A 21,751-nucleotide genomic window follows, 5' to 3' on the forward strand; every position below is an offset into this window, starting at 1 on the left:
GAGTCACTTAAGAGCATATTTCAGATATTTCAGATCTAACAGATAGTACTCTCCTCTTCAAAAGCAAGGCAGATGTGGAGAGACTAAAAGCTCTTCACCTGTAACCAAAGCAACCACTGTAATTAAATTTATATAGCTGTAATAATGCAAAGTGTGATGCTGAACTCTTTTCAGTGTAAACAGAAAAAAAACTCTGACATATAGAGGCAACTAGGAAACAGAAAGATATTTTAATGATAAATCGTGGATGGGTGAATTTAAAGGGAAGGTAAAAAAGTTTCGCCTGGCTGACGAGTCTATGAGTTTAAGTGATGAGAAGAGGCGAGTTAAAGAATATGAATAAGAGGCAGAGATAAAGAATATGAAAAATCATTTGGGGTCATCAGAAGTAGCAGCCCTGGAGCACTGACAGTGGTTTTCATAATTTCTTTCAAGGTGAAACCATACATATCTAGGTGTGTGTTCCACAACTTTGTGCTCTTGTATGTTATATACTGGGATTAAAAGGAGAGTTGCATGGACCTTTGCTTCCATTTCATTCATTATTTTCATTAATCTCATCCTTAACACCTCTTAACCCTTCTCTTAGGACCTGCTCGAATGCTCTCTTGTTTATTTCTGTCTCATTGAGCTGTACTTTATTCATCCTGAGCCTCAGCTTGTCTTCAAAGTCACATAGCTGGAGGCTTCCTTCCTTCGAGGGTCCAAAGGGTTCTTCCCCTCTGAGACCTGGCTGCTTGGGAAATGGTCAGCCTCCAGGTGGTGTCATACCTCCGTTATATTCTGCTGTCTCTTAAGGCAGCCCAGAACCTAGCCGATGGGAGTGCACACTCAGTGCCAGTCCCAAGCCCGGATAAAATGGGAAGGTTGTGTCAGGAAGGGCATCCGGCGTAAAAAACCTGTGCCAAATCAAACATGCAGACCAGAATGCAGAACCAGGTGTTGTCCCTCCTTCTTGCATCATCAGCTGATGCCTGTTGTACATTCAAAGAAGAGTTAGTGGTTGTAATTTATCATAAATGACAACACATTGGAAATGTGGCTCTGATTGAAAAAACATTCATTCATTCACTCATTCATTCATTCATTCATACAATAGAGCCAATGAACAGTTAGATATGTGTTCTATAATTATGTGTAACCTGAATTTCTATTTTACAATCACAAGATTGTAAGCACTCTTCCTTGCTCTCAATCTCCCATTGTATCTCTCTTTCAGCCTCAAGAATTCGTGCCATAATCTCTTTGAACTGTTGCCCTCCGGCTGGCACCTCATAGCACTGATCCTCTAGAGCAACCAGGCACAAGAGCAGCTTTTCCCCACAAGCCATTTCCCTCATGAACACCTAACTACTTCTAGGTCATTCTTAGTGTATTACCTCTCTGTGGATACAATTTTGTGTGCAATATGTAAATTCATTCTTTACTATACTACCTGTACACATATCCTTAACGCTTCTGCCATTGCCTTCACCTTGCACAAAGCTGTATTATATCTATTCCTTTTAAGCCTATTGTGTCTATTGTACAGTATTATATATTCTCTCATATTATTATTTGTAAATTTTATTATTATATGTCCTGACATCTTATTGGTATGTGTGTTCTGGAAGCTTCATAGCAAGTCAAATTCCTTGTGTGTGTGTGTGTGTGTGTGTGTGTGTGTGAGCACACTTGGCAATAAAAGCTCATTCTGATTCTGATTGAAACTATGATACGTTTATATATATTATGATAAGGGTTGGTGGGGGACTGCAGTATACCAATAACTTCTGAAAGCAGTTTTATTTCATATGGAGGACGTTTTAAAATGAATTCAAACTTGCAATCTCCTGATGACAGTTTGATGATTCTGTTGCACCACTCAGAAGCCCTCCTCAATAATTAAACACTCTTAATTTTACATGTGTCACTGTGTACGTTGTAATTAGCGCTGAATCCTGGGAACATGCCTTGTGCATCCTCTATCAAAGGTTACATAGTGAGTATGTGCAGAGTATGTACAGAGATTGCACAAGCACAAGTTTCAGTCCAGATAGTGATAAGGTAGAATACAGAAGATTTGGCTATCTGACAAAACAAGTGAGTTCAGGTACAAGACCAGTCAGTGAATCACCCATGACTGTACCTTCATGTTACTGGAGAGCATTCTCTGCAAGTTAGCAACTCCAAAGACTTTTGCGTGATCAGCAAAAGGTAACAAAAACCCACCCAGCACATAAAAAGACTAAAGTGACTGAGAGGTCATAGTAAGGACACAGTAAGAGAACTTGCTGTGACAGTGGAAATGATCAGATTTGGGTAATGGGAATGTGACTGATCAATAGTTGCAGTGATGCTAAACTCAGCGAGTCACATATATATCACAGCAATCAGGAAATTCTTTATATGTGACAGTACTTACATTTGCTTGATCTGATTTGGGACAGAGACATGAGAAAGGACTGAGCACAAACTGGCTGATTATATTCTCTTCTTCTTTTAGTTCTGAAAAGTTCCATACTATATTTTCCCATCATGCCTGGCGAAGCAGAGTCCCTCATGGGCATGACTGGTAAAAGGATGGAGAAGTTCAAACATCTATCAAAGTCAAAGTCAAAGTCAACTTTGTCAATTCTGCTATATGTACAGGACACACAGAGGATTGAAATTTCGTTTCCCCCAGACCCATGGTGTGAGAAACCAATATAACAAGACAAGTAATAAAAAAAGTAAAATAAAATAAAATAAAATATGTACACTATAGACATTCACAGCACATGTGAGTGTGAAGATATTTACATTTTAGTGCAAAACAAGAGAGAGCAGCATTTGTGGAAGTGGACCTGGTTACACTGTAGTGCAACAGAGAGAGCAGCAGTAGTAAAAGTGGCTTGCGCATTTGTGTGATTTGGGGTGTGTGTGTGTGTGTGTGTGTGTGTGTGTGCAGTTACACAACAGAGAGAGCAGCAGTAGTAAAAGTGGCTTGTGCATTTGTGTGATCTGGTGTGTGTGTGTGTGTGTGTGTGTATGTGTGCAGTTACACAACAGAGAGAGCAGCAGTAGTAAAAGTGGCTTGTGCATTTGTGTGATTTGGTATGTGTGTGTGTGTGTGTGTGTGTGCAGTTACACAACAGAGAGAGCAGCAGTAGTAAAAGTGGCTTGTGCATTTGTGTGATTTGGTGTGTGTGTGTGTGTGTGTGTGTGTGTGTGTGTGTGTGTGTGCAGTTACAGTTCGGTGACTCTTAAGGCAGAGGGCAGAGAGGGGAGAGAGTTCAGCTTCCTGACAGCCTGGTGGCTGAAGCTGTTCTTCAGTCTTGTGGTTCGGGCCTGGAGGCTGCGAAATCTCCTCCCCGATGGAAGAAGACTAAAGAGGCCTTGTAAGGGGTGGGTGGGTGGGGTCCCCCGCTATGCTGAGTGCTTTCCGGGTTAACTGGGTGTTGTAAATGTCTGCGAGGGAAGGTAATGTGGCACTGATGATTTTTCCTGCTGCGTTCATTATGCGTTGCAGTGTCTTCTGGTTTTGAGCAGTGCTGTTCCCAAACCACACAGTGATTGGTCAGGATACTTTCAGTGGTGCCATGGTAGAATGGGTACATGATGGGTGTCGGGACTCTGGCTCTTCTCAGTTTGCGGAGGAAATAGAGGCGTTGTTGTGCTTTCTTGGCTAGAGATGCAGTGTTGGTGGTCCAGGAGAGGTCCTCTGTTATGTGCACACCCAGAAACTTGGTGCTGCTCACCCTCTCCACAGCAGCACTGTTGATGATCAGAGGAGGGTGCTGGGTGTGTGCTCTCCGAAAGTCGACAACAATCTCTTTTGTCTTCTCTATGTTTAGAGAGAGATTGTTGTTGGTGCACCATATGGCCAGTTGTTGCACCTCATTCCTGTAGTTTGTCTCATCATTGTTGCTGATGAGACCTACCACTGTTGTATCGTCCGCAAACTTTATGAAGAGGTTGGTGCTGTACATTGGTGTGCAGTCATGGGTTAGCAGGGTGAAGAGCTGGGGGCTGAGAACACATCCTTGTGGTGCCCCTGTGTTCAGTGTAATGGTGCTGGATGTGTTGTTGCCAACCCGAACTGCCTGTGGTCTTCCGGTGAGAAAGTCCAGCAGCCAATTGCACAGGGAGGTGTTGATGCCAAGCCGGTCCAGTTTCTGTATTAATTGCTGTGGGATGATGGTGTTGGTGCAGAACTGAAATCCACAAACAGCATTCTCACATAAGAGAGAGCTGAGTGGAGAGCAGTGGAGATTGCATCATCGGTGGACCGGTTGGCCTGATATGCGAACTGGAAGGGGTCAAGAGAGGGGGGATGATGGCTTTGATGTGTTGCATGACTATCCGCTCAAAGCACTTCATGACAATCACACTGAATAGAGTTGAACTGAAAAGAAAGACAGTGGACAGATAACGGACAGATAATGATTTATGAATATCCATAATGGTGTTATAGGCTGTACCAATTATTTAATGATGAATTATACATTGATGCACCTTAGCCAAAGATTTTGCTCTGTTTAGTCTTATATAAAAACGTAATCACAAAGTGTCTCTTCCACTCTAAAGACTCTGTCTTCTGCTCTGCTCTCTCATCTCTGTCAGTTCTCTTACATAGTTGGACACTGCTTCTAGTTATTGCATTCAGCCACATCAATTGCTAACAAATGTATAACATCAAGCCTGCAGCCATGCAATCTCCATAGACAAGCACTGGCAATAGAATGGATCATACTGAAGAGCTCAGTGACTTTCAACTGTGATGGGATACCACCTTTTCAACAAGTCAGTTTATCAAATTTCTGCCCTGCTAAAGTGTGGTAATTCTGAAAAGGAAGCATCTAGAAGCAGCAACAGCTCAGCCATGAAAGCGGTAGTCAGTAGCTTAGTGCATAAAAATTGCCTGTTCTCAGGTTACTCTCACTACCAAGTTCCAAACATAAAAAAACAGCACATCACCAAAGGAACACGATCCCCACTGAGAAGCATGGAGACAGCAGTGTCATGCTTTGGGGATGCTTTTCTTCAGCTGGAAATGGGGCATAAAACAGGATGGAGGGAATTATGAGTAGCTACAAATACCAGTCAATTTTGGCACAAAACCTTAAATCTTCTGCTGAAAGACTTAAGATGAAAAAAAAATTCAGCATGACAATGACCTGAAGCTAACCTCCAAAAAAGGAATGGCTTCACCAAAAAAAGATCAAGCTTTTGGAAAGGCCCAGCCATTCCAGATCTAAATCCAATCCAAAATCTGTGGGGTGACCTGAATATACATATATATATATATATATATATATATATATATATATATATATATATATATATATATATATATATATATACATATATACTGCCCTCCAAAAGTTTGGAAACACCCTAAGCAAAGTGAGGTTTTGGACAATATCAGCATTAATCTTTATCATTTCCTGGTGTAAATGCATTAAAGTAACTTGTCATTATCACTAAAGATAATAACGATAATTGTTTTTTTTATTACATAATAATGGCAATATATACACATCAAAGTCAGACATGCCCCATGGGTAGCTGTGATACCTGATTACTGCTTTAAACCTGGCCAATGTTTTTTAAAGGTTTTTGGGTCAGCACACCTTAAACAGCTTTATGACTGATTGCCAATTAAGTCAAACAGCTTGTAGCCAGTCAAATGACTTGTTTGGCTCGTTTTATAGAGAGTGTTCATGTCTTTCTTGAGAAGATGGCCAGGTCGAAGCAGCTTTCTCTAGAAACACGTCAGTCTGTAATAGTTCTAAGGGATGAAGGCTATTCAATGCGAGATAAGTTAAAGTTAAAGATTTCACTGAAAGGTGTCTACTACTGTTTGGAACGGAAGGCAAAGTCTGGGTCCAATAAAGACAGAAAGAGGAGTGGAAGACCAAGATGTACCTCTTCTAATGAGGACAAATATGTGAGAGTGTCCAGCCTTCGCAACAGATGCCTAACTTGTCCAGAGCTGACAGCTGAGCTTAACAGCACACGTGATGTACCAGTGTCATGTTCTACTGTCCGTCGGAGACTTCAACAAGCAGGTCTGCATGGCCGTGTATCAACTAAGAAACCACTGTTAAATTTAAACAATAAAAGAAAGAGACTGCAGTGGGCAAAGAAGTACAGAAACTGGACAGCAGACGATTGGATGAAGGTGCTTTGGACAGATGAATCCAAGTTTGAAGTTTTTGGCGCAGAGTTGGTGAGAAGATGTTAGATGCCTGTATCACACCCACTGTGAAACATGGAGGTGGCAGTATAATGGTCTGGGGCTGTTTTGGAGCAGGAAAAGTTGGTGACCTGTATCGTGTCCAAGGAATATTGAACCAGCATGGATACCACAGCATTTTACAGCGACATGCTATTCCATCTGGTCAGCGTCTTATTGGTCATTGCTTCATCTTTCAACAAGACAATGACCCAAAGCATACTTCCAAGCTGTGCAAGTCATATCTGGAGAAGAAACAGTCAGCCGGTGTCTTGTCTATCATGGAGTGGCCTGCCCAATCACCTGACCTTAACCCCATTGAGCTGCTATGGGAGGAACTGGACCGTGATGTCCGTAAGAAGTGTCCAACCAGTGTGAATCATCTTTGGACAATCCTCCAGGAGGCTTGGGGTAATATATCAAGTCAATGTTTGAATAAACTGACTGCTCGGATGCCTAGAGTATGTAGAGCTGTAATAGCTGCTAATGGGGATTTCTTTGATGAATCCAAAATTTGAGTATTTTTCTGTTATGTTCATGTTTATGTTTATAAACTTTTTATTTAATAAAATATGTTTTCATAGTTTGTGTTGTCCCTTATTATCAATGCAAAATGGTCACTAACTAAAGAGGATTTATGCTGATATTGCCCAAAAACCCTATTTTGTTCAGGCATTTCCAAACTTTTGGAGGGCAGTGTATATATATATATATGTATATAGCCTTTATACACCACCACAATGGTGTATAAATGGCTGTAATTTTAAATTTGATGAGAAGGATTTACAATTGCTCCAATACCACAAATACAACTCTCCTCAAAGCATTATCTTAAGGAGATCAATTAACTGATCCATCATCACAAAACTGGCTCCCTTAAGATAATTCTCATGATGCAGTGGATAGCAATGCGATATGATTTGCATTTTCTTTAGCCAAATTTTTAAAAATGCGCTTTTAACAATGCTAAACATTTGGATGGAAACCCAGCTTAGAGCTCTCCAAAAATCCACCAAATGCTCATCAGTTTCTAGGTGTTGCCAAATTCTGCACATAATCTGTATCATAATCACATAATCTGTAAAGTTTTTATATTGTTGTAAACATGGAAGAAGGTTAAATATATCCAATATTGTGTAGGTCCTCTTTAGGACCTCTGAAGCTGTGCTGTGGTATCTGGCACCAAGACATTAGCAGTCCTGTAAGTTACGAAGTGGGGCCTCCAGGGATTGGACTTGTTTGTCCAACACATTTCACACATAGTCAATCAGACTGAGATCTGGGAATTTGGAGGCCAGTCAAGACCTTGAACTCTTGCACAAATTTTGCAGTGTGGCAGGGTGCATTATTCTGCTGAAAGAGGTAGTGAGATCTGTGAATTTGGAGGCCAGTCAAGACCTTGAACTCTTGAGCAATTTTGCAGTGTGGCAGGGTGAATTATTCTGCTGAAAGAGGTAGTGAGATCTGCGAATTTGGAGGCCAGTCAAGACCTTGAAGTCTTGCGCAATTTTTGCAGTGTGGCAGGGTGCATTATTCTGCTGAAAGAGGCCACTGCCATTAGCAAATACCAATGCCATGAAGAGGTGTCCTTGCTCTGCAACAATGTTTAGGTAGGTGATACATGTTTCCCAGGAGAATGTTGTCCAGAGACACTGCCTTTGCCAGCTTGCCTTCTTCCCATAGTGCATCCTTGTGCCATCTCTTCCCCAGGTAAGTGAAGTGAAGTGACTTGTGGCCAAGTATGGTGACCCATACTCAGAATTTGTGCTCTACATTTAACCCATCCAAGTGCGCGCGCACACACACACACACACACCGTGAACAGCCTTTTTTGCTGCAGCACCCAGGAAGCAGTTGGGGGTTTGGTGCCTTGCTCAAGGGACTCACCTCAAGGCACTTTCAGTGGTGGACAGGGATCAGCATGGGCACTCTGACCGGTCTAAGCAAGCTGCGATGCAATGTGTGTTCTCACACCTTTCTATCATAGCCAGCATTAACTTTTTCAGCAATTTGTGCTACAGTAGCTCTTCTGTGTGATCGGACCAGACGGGCAAGCCTTTGCTCCCCATCAATGAGCCTTGGGCACCTATGACCCTGTTGCAGGTTTACCTATTGTCCTTCCTTTTACGACTTTTGGTAGGTACTAACCACTGCATACCAGGACCACCCCACTCTGCCCCAGATTTCTACCCAATTTGGCCCTTATTAGATCCTTATGCTTGCCCATTTTTCCTGCTTCCAACACATCAACTTCGAGAACTGACTGATCACTTGCTGCATAATATATCCCACCCATTGACAGGAGCTAATGTAACAAGATATTCACTTCACCTGTCAGTGGTTTTAATGTTATGGCTGATTGGTGTAGGCCTTTATGTCTGTGGTCTTCTGAGGTAAAATCTGGCCCTAACTATTCATTAAAGGAAAGTTTGTCTGTCTTAGGAGATGTTTGTCTGTCATACTAAGTGATTAAGTGGGTGTTCATTTTTCACAGAGGAATTGTTGGTATTAACCCAGAAACTGGATCAAAGGTTGCTGCCAGAAAGGTAGACAAGAAAACACATGGAATAAACCCACATGTATGCAATCTGCTTCGAAAGCTGATGGACTTTGAATGGCTTGCCATTTTTAAAAAAATTTGTTGAAAGCTGAAGCATACTTTCATTTATTGTGAAATCTCCAGCCTCATTTTTTAATTTATTTTTTGACTACTGAGCATGTTTTGGAAAGTGGCATTTATTAGTCTTAAATGTGCCATTATTGTACAATAAATACATTTGGTCACATTATGAAAACCTGTTTTGATTATGTAAGTTTTATTGTTCACATGGCACATACATTAAATTGACAAAAAGGGAAAGACTAATGCAGTATGTGACTACTGAATTCACAGCACAAGTAGGTTTAAAGTGAAGTGAAGTGAAGTGAAGGAAAGTGCATGTAAATTCATGGTTGCTCTTGTAATTTCAGTCACATATTTATGGTAAACATATACTTTTTCTACTGTAATTTTACAGTGACAGCTGTAATAACATGGCTAAGTCTACAGTGTACATATACAGCAGTATGCTGTGTTTTTTACAGTAAAACTGTAGTTAATGATTTACAGAACTCTTGCTTATTTACAGACTTACTGGCTAGTAAAATTTTTTTACAGTGCAGGAGAGGAGGACTGAAGAGGACTGAAAACAAAGTAATGAATGAAGGAAAAGAATCAATTAATGAATTAATTAAATATGCTTGCACACTTCATATATTTTAATGCTGAGATATGATGTGATAATAACAGTCGATCATAATATGCTGTCTGCAGTTTCATGCTGGAAGCAACTTACTTGAATTATTGAATTACAAATTACTTGAATTATGTTTTTTTTTTTTTTTTTTTTTTTTACAAAATTCTATAAATACGCACAGCAGATAACTTGATAAGATAGGACTTATTTCTGTATGTTAATTTATAAATGCCTGATACTTATTCTGTATCACAAATATTCTTTATTTGTACCTACAAAAGTAGCCTAATTAGATAAGAACATTTAAGGACCTTGGTTAAAAGGGAATTATATGTTTTTTTTTTAGTTCTGAACTATTTAAAATATGGTTTTATGTAATTTTTGGGCTGCAATACATATTAATACACAAAAATAATATTGTTGATGTTAAAAATGAAGAGGTGAATCCGTGAATATATCTGGGAGGGGCATGGGTTGAGATTTGATATTGGGCTGGTTTTTCTTGGCCACTGCGCTGGCTTTTAGGGTATAAATATTGCATCCTTGTGCTGCAGCAGGAGAATCTCCGCAGTGCTGGCTCTTCTTTGAATCAGGTCAGTCTCATGTTATTTAAAGTATAACATCAAGATATTGGAAACAAATAGCACGTTGTTTCTAGTGTAGTAGTGTTTTGTTGATTCAGGGAAAGCACTGTTACGCAGTAAGCTGAGATTTGGCTTAGTTTTGAGGTGCGCAACAAATGTGGGGAGAAAGAGATGCAGCAAATATCTTGTAGTTTATATTGCTAGGGTCCGCTTGCTACTTTAATAAAATACAAATAGGGAGTTTCTCAAATGCGTTTTTGGAAAAGTTCAGCCTGAATTAATTAACGGATTTTATTTTATTTTATGGTGCACTCTCACAAATGGTAAAATATCTGCACCTTTCCATACACTATAGTATAAAAGACTACCGTTCCAGTGCACAATTAACAAAGCTTTTAGCCTAAATTATATAAATATATAAATATAGCTACCATATAATGACAAAGGAGGCAGGATAATATGAGTGCAGCCTGGTTTGTATGATAGACTGTAAGATATGGCCCGAGTTTTGCTGACGCAAGCACAATCCTGCGTCTGAAAAGGATAATCTCTGGTCATGGGTTGTGTCTTAGAACGGATCATGTGACGCGCTCTCCGACCAGAGACTCCTCTAAAATCCACCAGGAGGAGGACGGGATAAGATTAACAGGCAAAAAAAAAAAAGAGGAGTGTGTTGAGCTGCAGCAGCAGACAGAATGTCTCTGTAATGTCTCATCACAGATACAGTATGACAGGACAAGAAAAAGGGATGGAAAACCCTGGAATGAAATAGAGTAGCTCAGTGGTTAAGAGGTTGGACTACTGATCGGAAGGTTGAGCGTCCAAATCCTGGCACTGCCACTGCTGGGCCCCTGAGCAGGGCCCTTAAGCAAGGCCCTTAACCCTCAACTGCTCAGGTGAGATAACTGTAAGTCACTCTGGATAAGGGCATCTACCAAATACTGTAAATGTGAGGCTGAATTACAGCTTAGAGGTGCGTGGCTAGCTAATTAGGACGCAGAAGCTCTGTTCATAGAGTTTATGTAGTATTACGACAGCGTGAAACTAGTTTTATGCTTTCCAGTTGAAGAGCTACAAACCTGTGCTGAGTCACTGTGCACTCCAGCATGACAGAATATAATAATCATGTTCATCTTTCAATCTGACAAAAAGAATTATCACACAGTCTGTTATAGAATTCCTCTTGGGATCATCTCTTAGAGTGTGACAAGTAATAAGTAATAATCCTAATCCATAATCCTAATCGCACAGTGTAAAACTGTGACACTAATTATAGCCTAGGTAGGTTGTGACGTAATATGACCACTTTTACGTGCAATGAACCACAAAACAATACAAAAGCAGCCACATTTCACCACCCATAGTGTTGTATTTCATAAGATGCACTCAATCAATCAATCAATCAAACTTCATTAATGGCATTTACATCTTAATGCTCAGGTGTCTATAAATTTAGGTGCTTTGCAGCTATTGATTGTAGGCTGGTGTTATAAGTACCAAACTAGAGCCAAGTCCTGACATTTATACTTAAATGGCATGTAATGTCACTCCTAGTTCACTAAACAATGGGTCCCACTCCTGCGCCAGAGAGCAAGCCAGCACGCCTGGAGATCAGTGGTGGGAAATCCGCCTACATCAAGCCAGTAAGAAGCATCGTATCTCAAGCAAGATCTCATCAAATAGTTGTTGAACATTCACAGAGAAAAAAAACATCAAACTGTAAGTACAGAATGATCCTAAATTTGTTGCTTGCTCCTTTTTTGCTTCTTTGTGTTTGTAGGAGTTCTGATGCATGTATAGTTATAAAATGTCATACATGTTTGGCGTTACACGAACGATATCTGGTATCTGTAATGTGATTTAAAATTTGAACTTCTCACCATGGTTCAGTGACCGTGTACAAGGTGCCAAATAAACGAGACAAAAGCGTCAGCATGGCATTCTGCTTCGAGCTGAGAAAGAAGAAATATTTTCCTGTAGTGGAGAGGGACTCTGAGAACAAAATGAGTTTAAAGGTAATTTCTCCACATAAGCTTATTTTTCTCTAACAGCTTGCCCTGTCTTGATTTAATCTTTACTTACAACACATATGCCTTATGTAAATTCAACTCAAATGTTGAATATGTTAGATCGATTTTGTTACTGGTATGCATTGTTGTACATCTATTATGCATTATTTGCACTGGTCACAATACGGCAACTGTAACTACCTCATCTGTGGATAATACTGTATACATAACCATTACAGTGTATAAAACTACAGCCCAGTATAATGTACTTCTTGCACCTTTGCATAACTATAGATGTATATAATACATACTATATAGGTTTACTATTTATATCTATGCTGTGCATACATTTTTATATTTTAACCTGTAAATTTTTATTTTTCAATATTTATTTTACTTTATCTTAGTTTATTTTTAGTTTATTTTTACTTTATTTCTTATGCATATTTGTGCCTTGTCTTTTATGTATCCTGCTGGAACAGTCTAATTTCCCCTTGGGATCAATAAAGTCTTTTCTTATGATATGACTTTTTCTTCTTATTCTTAATAAGAATTTATTAAGCAGACTTTTGTGTAGCATTGAAATCTTGCTAATTCCTTTTGGTTTACGTTTATGGTTAATGTTTGGTTTTAAATGCCATTTTCCATTCCACCTTTGCAGATACAGGCACAGAATGAGCCCAAAAAGTTCAGCGAGAGATTCCTGTTCAGGTGGGCTGAGAATAACGGAGAGTATGGAAGCTTGTGCTCAGTGGCAGAACCCAGCCAATACCTGTGTGTGTGTAAAAACCAGGTCACCATTAGCTCCAACCCAGACCTTGGTTTCAGAGTCCAGTTTCTTGAATCCAGCACTAAAAATCTGAATGCTCAGAGTGCACAACAGTGGCATAGAGGAGGGGCACGAAGGGCATGCAAGGCATTCAGAGCGGAGGAAGGCCCTGCAGTGGGCGGCCACCAGAGGAGGTCGAAAAACTAGCGAGAAGAAGAAAAGCACGATTTGAACACCGTCAAGAGTATTTTGTGTTCTATAGACCGTTTTAAACACTTTCACATGTACAAATGTGGAAGCATAAGTAGTAGAGTTTTAAAACTACCAGTGAGAAAATGAACAATGGCAGCAAATACTAATCACTACAGCATCCCTAAACACAGAAGTGGGTTTGTATTAAGCCACTGCTGCAGGAAGGTAGAGTTCCTACTTTCTTGGTTCGCTTGTAGTCATCTAGAACAAGAAGCCATTTTGTACTTTTCCATCCAGTTTTGTGACGGCAGTCCTCATATCTTGATCTTTTTAATGTTTACTACAGGTAATGTTATACTGTAATACCAATAGAGAAAAGATCATATATTGTATATGTAATGTATACTCACAGTACTACATTGTGTAGATATGATAAATTAGACTACATTAGACTACTTATATCCATTTCCTGCTTGTTTTATGAAATAGATTGTCTGAAAATAATGGATAAAAACTTCGCTTAGCCACCTCTTTGGTTTTGTCATTATGCATTCACTTCAATACTACTATACTGTAGTTCACTACCGTCTCTATACCGTCTTGTGTGTTCACTGTCCATGCTAATATTGAACCACTCTTATGACCATTTACATGGGATATGATTTATACGATCATGAATTATGTATGTACCATGTATAGGTGAAGGATTTGTGTTTTTCTAACTTGTTTATTTTTTCTATTATTATATCATTATCATTATAACAACAATAATAAAGCAGTTATTAAATTTTGTTCAAGGTCTTTTTGGTAATATTAGAATCACAGGACAAGTATAGATACTTCAAACTATTTTTCTGCTGATTTTGCATTATGTTTGGATTGATGTTTGATTGGAAAATACAGCTTGGATTCAGGGTGCTTTATCCCTGTTTGGATTGGAGGTGCAGTCAAAATGTCTTTTACAATCATGCTTGCTGACAATCAATTAATAAATTATTCTATCTATCTCCAGTGGCCCCAAAAAGTATTTGGACACCTACACCACACATACAAATGTGGGAATTTCACTGCATTAGAAATTAAGTCAAACTATTTTGAAGAAAGATACCGCAAGCACAATTTTCAAGCAAAACATTTCCCAAAAATAAATTATCTACCGAATGTATTTAAAATAAATATGCCAATATGTTTAATAAGTTAGAGATGTCAGTCATGTTCCTTCCTGTTTCTGTGAATGGCAGTTTGTTATGAGGTTCCGCCCTTTTGAGAGGTCTACCAATCATCATAAAGAGAAGCTGTGCGTCCAGGTGGGACAAACAAAGAGCCTACTGTCCAATAAACTTTGAGAAGTTTTTTCTGGGTGAAACGCACCCGCCCACACTCCAGTCACTCCCAGTGAAGCTTGTGCGTCTGTGTGTGACCCAAAATGACACTTTGAAAGTCTGTTGGTCTGAGTGTTAACAGCGAGTACACACCTAACAGACGCTAACTGAAGCAAAGGCTTTCCTCTGTGCGTATTAGCTCTTTGTTGGGAGATTTTCACTCAGTCTGTGCTGTGCACCAGAAAGAGTTTCAGTTAAATGAATGAACAACGTAATACTGCAGTGAGATATTTGATCATTTGATTTGCAAAAATATTGGATTCCACCAAAACTACACTTGAGACACTTTGCTAAACATGTCAGTGCTGCATTTTAATGAAATTTTAGAGGAAGACGGGCTTCCTGTGTATTCACCCATTGTTTGGTTGGAAATCTTCTCCTGGCATTCCACACAAACACTCTGCTGATGAATGGTTTCTGCCACATTACTCTCCCTTTTGTACCCATGCCCAGTGCTCTTTGAGCAGTTTGTGCTGTTCTGTTTTGAACAAGTTGTATCTGGTATTTCTCATTGATGTCTGGAGCAATCTTTGCTGCTGTTTCTCACCTCTTCTTCCTGTTCCCACTCACAGTTAGGCCTGTAATTTACCTGTTTTCTTTCACATGTCCTTTGAACTTTATTTTTCTATATATCCAAGTGTGAAGGAAGGAAGATTTAGTTTTTTTGCTGATCTGGCGAATAGAGTGGCCTTCTTTGGGCAAACAGATAATACTAGACCTTTTCTCAAAAAATAATTCCCTCTTCTTAGCCATTCTTGCAATTACTTTTATCCAGCTGTCCCAAGGTAATGTATAGTGGATGTACATAGTCAGCTACCTTCAATTTCGTACAGGTGCCCCTAGCAGAGTGTGTAGTTCATCGCATTAACTGTGAGAACAAGAATAGGCTTAAGTGTGCAAATACTTTTTTGTCAAACAGTATATCTTATATATTATATTTTTAAACATACAATTTTTGCTTGTAAATTGTGCTTGCGGTATCTTTCTTGATACTTGATTTCACATGTTTTCTAATGCAATGAAATTCATACATTTGTAAGTGTAGCATAAGTGTCCACATACATTTTGGGGCCACTCTATCTATCTATCTATCTATCTATCTATCTATCTATCGATCTATCTATCTATCTGAAATTATCTATAATTAATTTATTACTTTATTTTTGGCCATATACAACTAAGCTAAACTCAGATTCAGCCTAAACCACTTCAACATTTCTGTGAGAGGCCATAATCTATGGCTGTTATTTATTTATTTTTTTTACAAACTTATTTAACATATTCTATTGATCAATAATGTAATCTCTGAAATCAGAAAGGGCATTTCTAGGAAAAAGAAGAGCTAACAGCTCAATCCAGCTCAATCTATCCCTTAAGCTTTGGTGAAACAGAAGAAGTATTTTTTTTTTTTTGCTTATTAGGCCCTGTTGATTCACTATCATTCACTGTCATCATCGAGCTTTTGACATCTTTACCAGAACTCAGCATACTTATCATGAGTGTAACAACAGAAGAAAGAGTTATCATAGGCATCTAAACTAATGAGCCAAATGCAAACCATGAGCCAATATAAATATTATACTGTTGGCAGCGACACAGTGGAACTATACCGCACCCAGGATACAAGAGCCAGATCAGCCTACCAAAATTAGAGGAAGACTGTTTGTTACAAGCAACTGGACAGATACAGCTGCACCTCCAAACCAGCAAAGCAACAAATGTTACATGATAGGGAGTGGATGGGAAAGAAGCTTTTTGGCCATAAAATATCAGCTGGAGCTGAGCCCCACAAACTAATTTTATGGAAATGCTCTGTTCTCCAGGAATGGTATTGCTGAAAGTATTACACAAAAAGCCTTACCAGAAATGAACCAGAAGAGATGAGAAATCTGAAAAAAGGAAAAACATACACTCACACACACACACACACACACACACATTAAGGAGGAATTTGATGGGGGCTGCATTGAGCAATCAATGAATTTTGGAATGAACATGTGGAGTCTGGACGATCTAGAGCCACTCTTTGAGACCTAGGACCTGGTACTGACCCAAACAAAACTAAAGCTATGATATTTAAAAATCGATTTAGATGTCAGGATGTAGATTATAAATATATTTTATATACAAAAGAAAACAAATCAAAAAACATTTTTGTCGTTCATTCTTTCATCACTAACCAGTGAATGTAGGGCAGTGGTGGCTCACCAGTTAAGGCTCTGGGTTACTAATGTAAGGAATTTAGCTGTTTAGGTAAAGCTGATGTATTCTCCACCAATATATGTAGGAGAAACGCCAACGCCAAGCTCCAATTTCAATTTGATTTAAAATAATTGAATCAGTGAATGAACTGAGTACCCTGTGTCAGGACTTTGTCAAATGGGACAAGTATCCAATTGAGACAAATCCAATTGAGAGTGCATGGGAATTCTGTGGTATGGAAAGTTTATCCAGCTTGTTTGTATATATTTATTTATTTATTTATTTATTTATATAATTTTTTGTGTGAGCCGTGTCACAAAAGTGGCACATCCATATAGTTCAGTAGACGCTTAGGTGAAGATATAAATGATTGGATCCAGCTTATTGGTGTGATTATGCAGAAATGTGTTTGTTGTGTGTTCTAAATCTTGCAGGACTCAAATGTATTACTTAATTTATAATTTAATAGCCTACTATTATATCAGCTACTATATTATATATTATTATATCAAGTGTTAAGTGTGAGCACACAAATGTTGTAATGTTTAATTTTTTGCATGGGGCTATTGGATTTTGTATGATGCTTTTGTGTTCACATTTCAATTTGTTTTAAAATTAATATTTTTTCCAGAAAGATCAGTGAAGGGAGACTTTCTGTGATATATCTCTGCTTCTGTATTAAGTGCTAAATTTAAATAAATATAGATCTTAAGATTCCTCATTTGTCAGGTTTAGCATATTAAACGTATATTAAAATACCTGAATATTCTGATCCTTTTCTAATAAAAATATACACGATTCATTAAAGCCTTTAAAACTAGTGAAAGAAACAATTTTATTTTACATGTTAATAATAGCAATAACAATAATAGCAAGTGTATATACACAGCAGTTCACAATTACTACATTTTACAGATTTGAAATTAAAACATTTCTTTATAAAAGCCATGTGATAGTGTTTTATGACATCAGCATTATTATTATCATCATCACCAGTGTACTATGCTATGATTAACATTTCCATTAAAATATAATACAAGAGATCAGCTAAGCTTGCCATTCACAAAACGCAAAGGTGCCCTGTGCTCCCCTGCAAACCTCTGTACAAGCCTACATTAAACTACAAAACCTTTGGGTCGACATGGCAGCAACTTTCATTCATTCAGGCAGTCATTCATACATCTGTAGAGATCACTTTATCCTGATCCAGGTCATGATGGATGATAGGATGCTATCCAGGGAGCACTGAATGCAAGGAAGAAACACACCCTGGATGGGACCCCAAGACATTTCAGGGCACCATTCACACACATTCACACCTAGTGGCAATTTAAGATAGCCAGTCCATCTATTGCGTTGTTTTTAGAAGGTGGGAAGAAACCAGAGAACCCAAAAAAAAACCCAAGTGAAAACATACCAAATTCCACCTAAGCTCAGAATCAAATTAGGGACCTCAGAGATGTTAGTTTTTTTCTGAGTTCTTGTGTATGTTTAATTTGCTTGGAATCAGTTGGTATGATAAAGTAATATAACTAGTGAGTGAAATCTTTCTCAGGTATTCAGGAGAAACTGCTTAAAGTTCACCTATTAATTCAAATTAAAATGCAATGTTACAGCAGCAAGCAGAACTGTGGCCTGATTTTTCCTCCATTTGGCCCCCAATAAAAATAATTGGACAGTGCATTTGATTGAATCTTGCATGTCGATGCATGTATGTTAAATGTTCTTGCACTGCACTAAGGTTAAGTCTGTTTTTGTTTACTAAGAACAGAGATCCTGGATAATAGGTGATAATAAGTGATAATAAGTGACCAGAGCTACTTGGTACAGGGGCATCAATGGATACTACAGGATTGCCTGTATTTTCCTGTCTTTCTTCATGTCTGAATCATCATCAAATGTGGAGTGAACTGAGTATGCTACCGATGGCCAATTCTGGATTAAGCTGAGCCCAAACATAAATGGAGTCAGTGGATGCAAGCTGCTTGAAGCCATTCTACTTTTCGGTGTGTTTAGATTGATTCTGAAACTAAGGTCTGGTGTGGATCTGAGGGTGATGACCTTGCTTTCAGAAACAGAAAGATATTGGTTAGGTTCTGCCACTGAGCGCAGGCTTCCATACTCTCCATTTGTATCCCATCTGAACAGGTGCGTCCCAGGGAAGTTGACAAATGGCTTATTTATTGGCCCCATTATCTGGAAAGGTGGGGAAAAATTGGCATTTAAATTCAATATACATATCATTTTAACCTATATAACTTTTTTATAATACAGTATGTATCTTTGTATAGATGCATAGAATTACCTTCATGTGGGGTTTTTTGGTGGCTGAGTCCCACTCCACTACAGGATAATACTTATCTTCTTTCAGCTTAAAGCAGAATGCCATGTGGATGCTTCTGTCTTGGCTACTTGGCACTTTGTACACAGTCACTGAACCATTAAGAGACACAAAGAAGAACGATTTCTAATTTTATATAATGTCGTAGATACCATATATTATTGAGGTGTTATGACACAAATAAATAATAAATATTATTGGTATTAATGGTTTATCACTAAGAATTTCTTCACTTACAGTATGGTACATCTTTCTGTGAATGTTTAACAACTAATTGAGGCTTTCTGGATCTCGTTGACTCAATCTTGGCGTATTTCCCTCCAATGACCTCTAAACATGTTGTGACCTCGTCTGGCAAAGGAGTTATCATGTTTCTGTAGGTTAGAATTAGAAACACATACACATAGATTCACGTAAGTCAACTGAAGGTAAGTAACAAGACAAGTAACAAGGTCCCAGCTCACTTCTTAATGCCTAACTCAATGCCTAACTCAATGCCTAACTCAATGCCCATAACCTCAATCTTCACTTTATGCATCAGATAAGGGTACCACTGCAGCCAAAGAACCAAAGCTCAGCACCTCGGTCAGCGGCCACAGCACTACCAAAACCTGTACTCCTAAAATTACTAAAGCACATGTTCTCCAGGAAGGTCTAGACAGAAGTAACCATGATTGGAAGATGATAATCAGCTCAAACGACTCATGCCTGGTAGACCATCTTCTGAGAGGAAATAAAACATCTACAGAAAGCTGGAACCCAATCCAAGATCCAAAGACATTCAACATGTAGCATCATTTAGTTCTGTATATAACCTACGTCGACTCTCTCGCTCTGGCCTTTCAAACCTTTGCGTATGCATATTTTTACAATAATTTTAAAATCTTATATAGTGTCAGTGTTATTTGTTTTGGTTCAGATATCAGATAGAAGGTCAGATATTTATGACATTCATAAAATACCTTCATAAAAATAGTCTAAATGGGTCATTATGCAGACAACCCTTTTTATGACCCGGTTTAACAAATGTATTGGTACACTAAGTTAAAAGAAATAGCTCTTCTGGCACTTTTTTTTTCTGAGAGCGTAAACAGCAAGCCAATAGTACAACACACACTCACACACACACACACACACACACACACATCGAAGTTAAGACGTTCTTAAAGTTTGTTAGCAGCATGTAACAGACTTCATCTTTTGTACAAAGACGACACTGACCTGGCTTATGGCTTATGTGGAAGTTCCTCTCAGTGAAGAAGAGCACGCGCCAGGCGCTTCAGCCGTTCAGGCGACCTGCAGAACAGCGCGCGCTTCACGATTTTAAACACGCGCGCAGCCCACGCGCTCCTGCCCCGCCCACCTATATACGTCTCAGGAAATGAATATATGAAACCTGAATATATAGCTATAATTCTGAATATATAAATGTAAATCCGAATATATAGTTATACATCCTGAATATATAGTTATAACTCTGCATATATAAACGTAAATAAGAATATATATTTAGAAATCATGAATATATAAAAGTAAATCCTGAATATATAGTTATAATTCTGAATATATAAAAGTAAATCCTGAATATATAGTTATAATTCTGAATATATAAAAGTAAATCCTGAATATATAGTTATAACTCTGAATATATAAAAGTAAATCCTGAATATATAGTTATAACTCTGAATATATAAAAGTAAATCCTGAATATGTAGTTATAACTCTGAATTTATAAAAGTAAATCCTGAATAGTTATAATTCTGAATTTATATTTATAAATCATGAATATATACATGTAAATCCTGAATATATAGTTGTAAATCCTGAATATATAGTTATAATCATGAATATGTACATGTAAATCCTGAATATATAGTTATAATTCTGAATATGTAAAAGTAAATCCTGAATATATAGTTATAATTCTGAATATGTAAAAGTAAATCCTGAATATATAGTTATAATTCTGAATATATAAAAGTAAATCCTGAATATATAGTTATAACTCTGAATATACAAAAGTAAATCCTGAATAGATAGTTATAATTCTGAATTTATATTTATAAATCATGAATATATACATGTAAATCCTGAATATATAGTTATAAGCCCTGATTATATGTTCATACATTTTATCGGGCATATTGATAGACAAGCTGTTCATTTTTCCATATTTGACTAAACCCATAAACATGCTTGGTGTAATCAGTCTTTGTTTTTGTCTCAATATAATCATTTTTTCATCAACAGATTGTTGACACTTGCACTAGACCTCTCAGTCATGCTGAATTCTGTAGGAAAGCTACACAGCATTAACACTGTTAATGGACTGTGAGGACCCTTTGGCACTGCAGCCAGCTTTTTGTAAAGTAGAGGAACATACTCCCTTTGCTTTAGATAAGTGATGTGCACTTAAAATAATTATATTATAATATAATATTTGCATTTATAAATATGTACAGGATGTATCGGCCTACTGTTTTCATAAAAAAAAAAAAAATCAATAAGGACATCTGCTTATTCACATGCCTGATCATAAAGATATATTTATATTGAGATGTAGACAATATATATTCAGATTTGCATTTATATATACAGGATTTCTAAATATGTATTCAGATTTATAGCCAGATTTACATAGTTTGGGTTGTGATTTACAGTGGGGTAATTCACAATCCACATTATCAAAGTTATGATATTTAGGGGTCCAAGGACCAAAGTCAAGCTTGAAAGTTCAGGAATAGAAAGTTCTATATATCCAGATGTGATATGCATTCAGATCCCTTCACTCTGATAGATTTAAATAAAGTTCCTGTGGCTTAATCAAATAGTAAACA

General features: G+C 37.9%; 2 protein-coding genes across 3 annotated transcripts; one reads left to right on the forward strand and one right to left on the reverse strand.

Annotated features, from left to right (window-relative positions):
• Positions 1-9,898: 9,898 nt before the first annotated feature.
• LOC117595907 (uncharacterized) lies at positions 9,899-13,780 on the forward strand. 2 transcript variants are annotated; one of them, XM_034298921.2, is made up of 4 exons: positions 9,899-10,028; positions 11,574-11,738; positions 11,910-12,034; positions 12,690-13,780. In XM_034298921.2, the coding sequence occupies exons 2-4, from the start codon at positions 11,585-11,587 to the stop codon at positions 13,002-13,004; spliced, it is 594 nt and encodes a 197-aa protein (XP_034154812.1). In that variant the 5' UTR covers positions 9,899-10,028; positions 11,574-11,584; the 3' UTR covers positions 13,005-13,780. The 2 variants fall into 2 exon arrangements, with proteins under 2 accessions (XP_034154812.1, XP_053084724.1); XM_053228749.1 differs by lacking the exon at positions 9,899-10,028 and adding an exon at positions 10,740-10,915.
• Positions 13,781-17,409: 3,629 nt separating this feature from the next.
• On the reverse strand, positions 17,410-20,323 carry LOC113537164 (uncharacterized). The gene is made up of 4 exons (XM_026931515.3): positions 20,136-20,323; positions 19,152-19,288; positions 18,879-19,006; positions 17,410-18,769 (listed from the first exon to the last, which is right to left on the reverse strand). The coding sequence occupies exons 2-4, from the start codon at positions 19,282-19,284 to the stop codon at positions 18,419-18,421; spliced, it is 612 nt and encodes a 203-aa protein (XP_026787316.1). The 5' UTR covers positions 19,285-19,288; positions 20,136-20,323; the 3' UTR covers positions 17,410-18,418.
• Between the last annotated feature and the right edge of the window lie 1,428 nt (positions 20,324-21,751).

This window comes from Pangasianodon hypophthalmus, chromosome 24 (genome assembly GCF_027358585.1).
Source record: "Pangasianodon hypophthalmus isolate fPanHyp1 chromosome 24, fPanHyp1.pri, whole genome shotgun sequence".
Lineage (NCBI taxonomy): Eukaryota > Metazoa > Chordata > Actinopteri > Siluriformes > Pangasiidae > Pangasianodon > Pangasianodon hypophthalmus.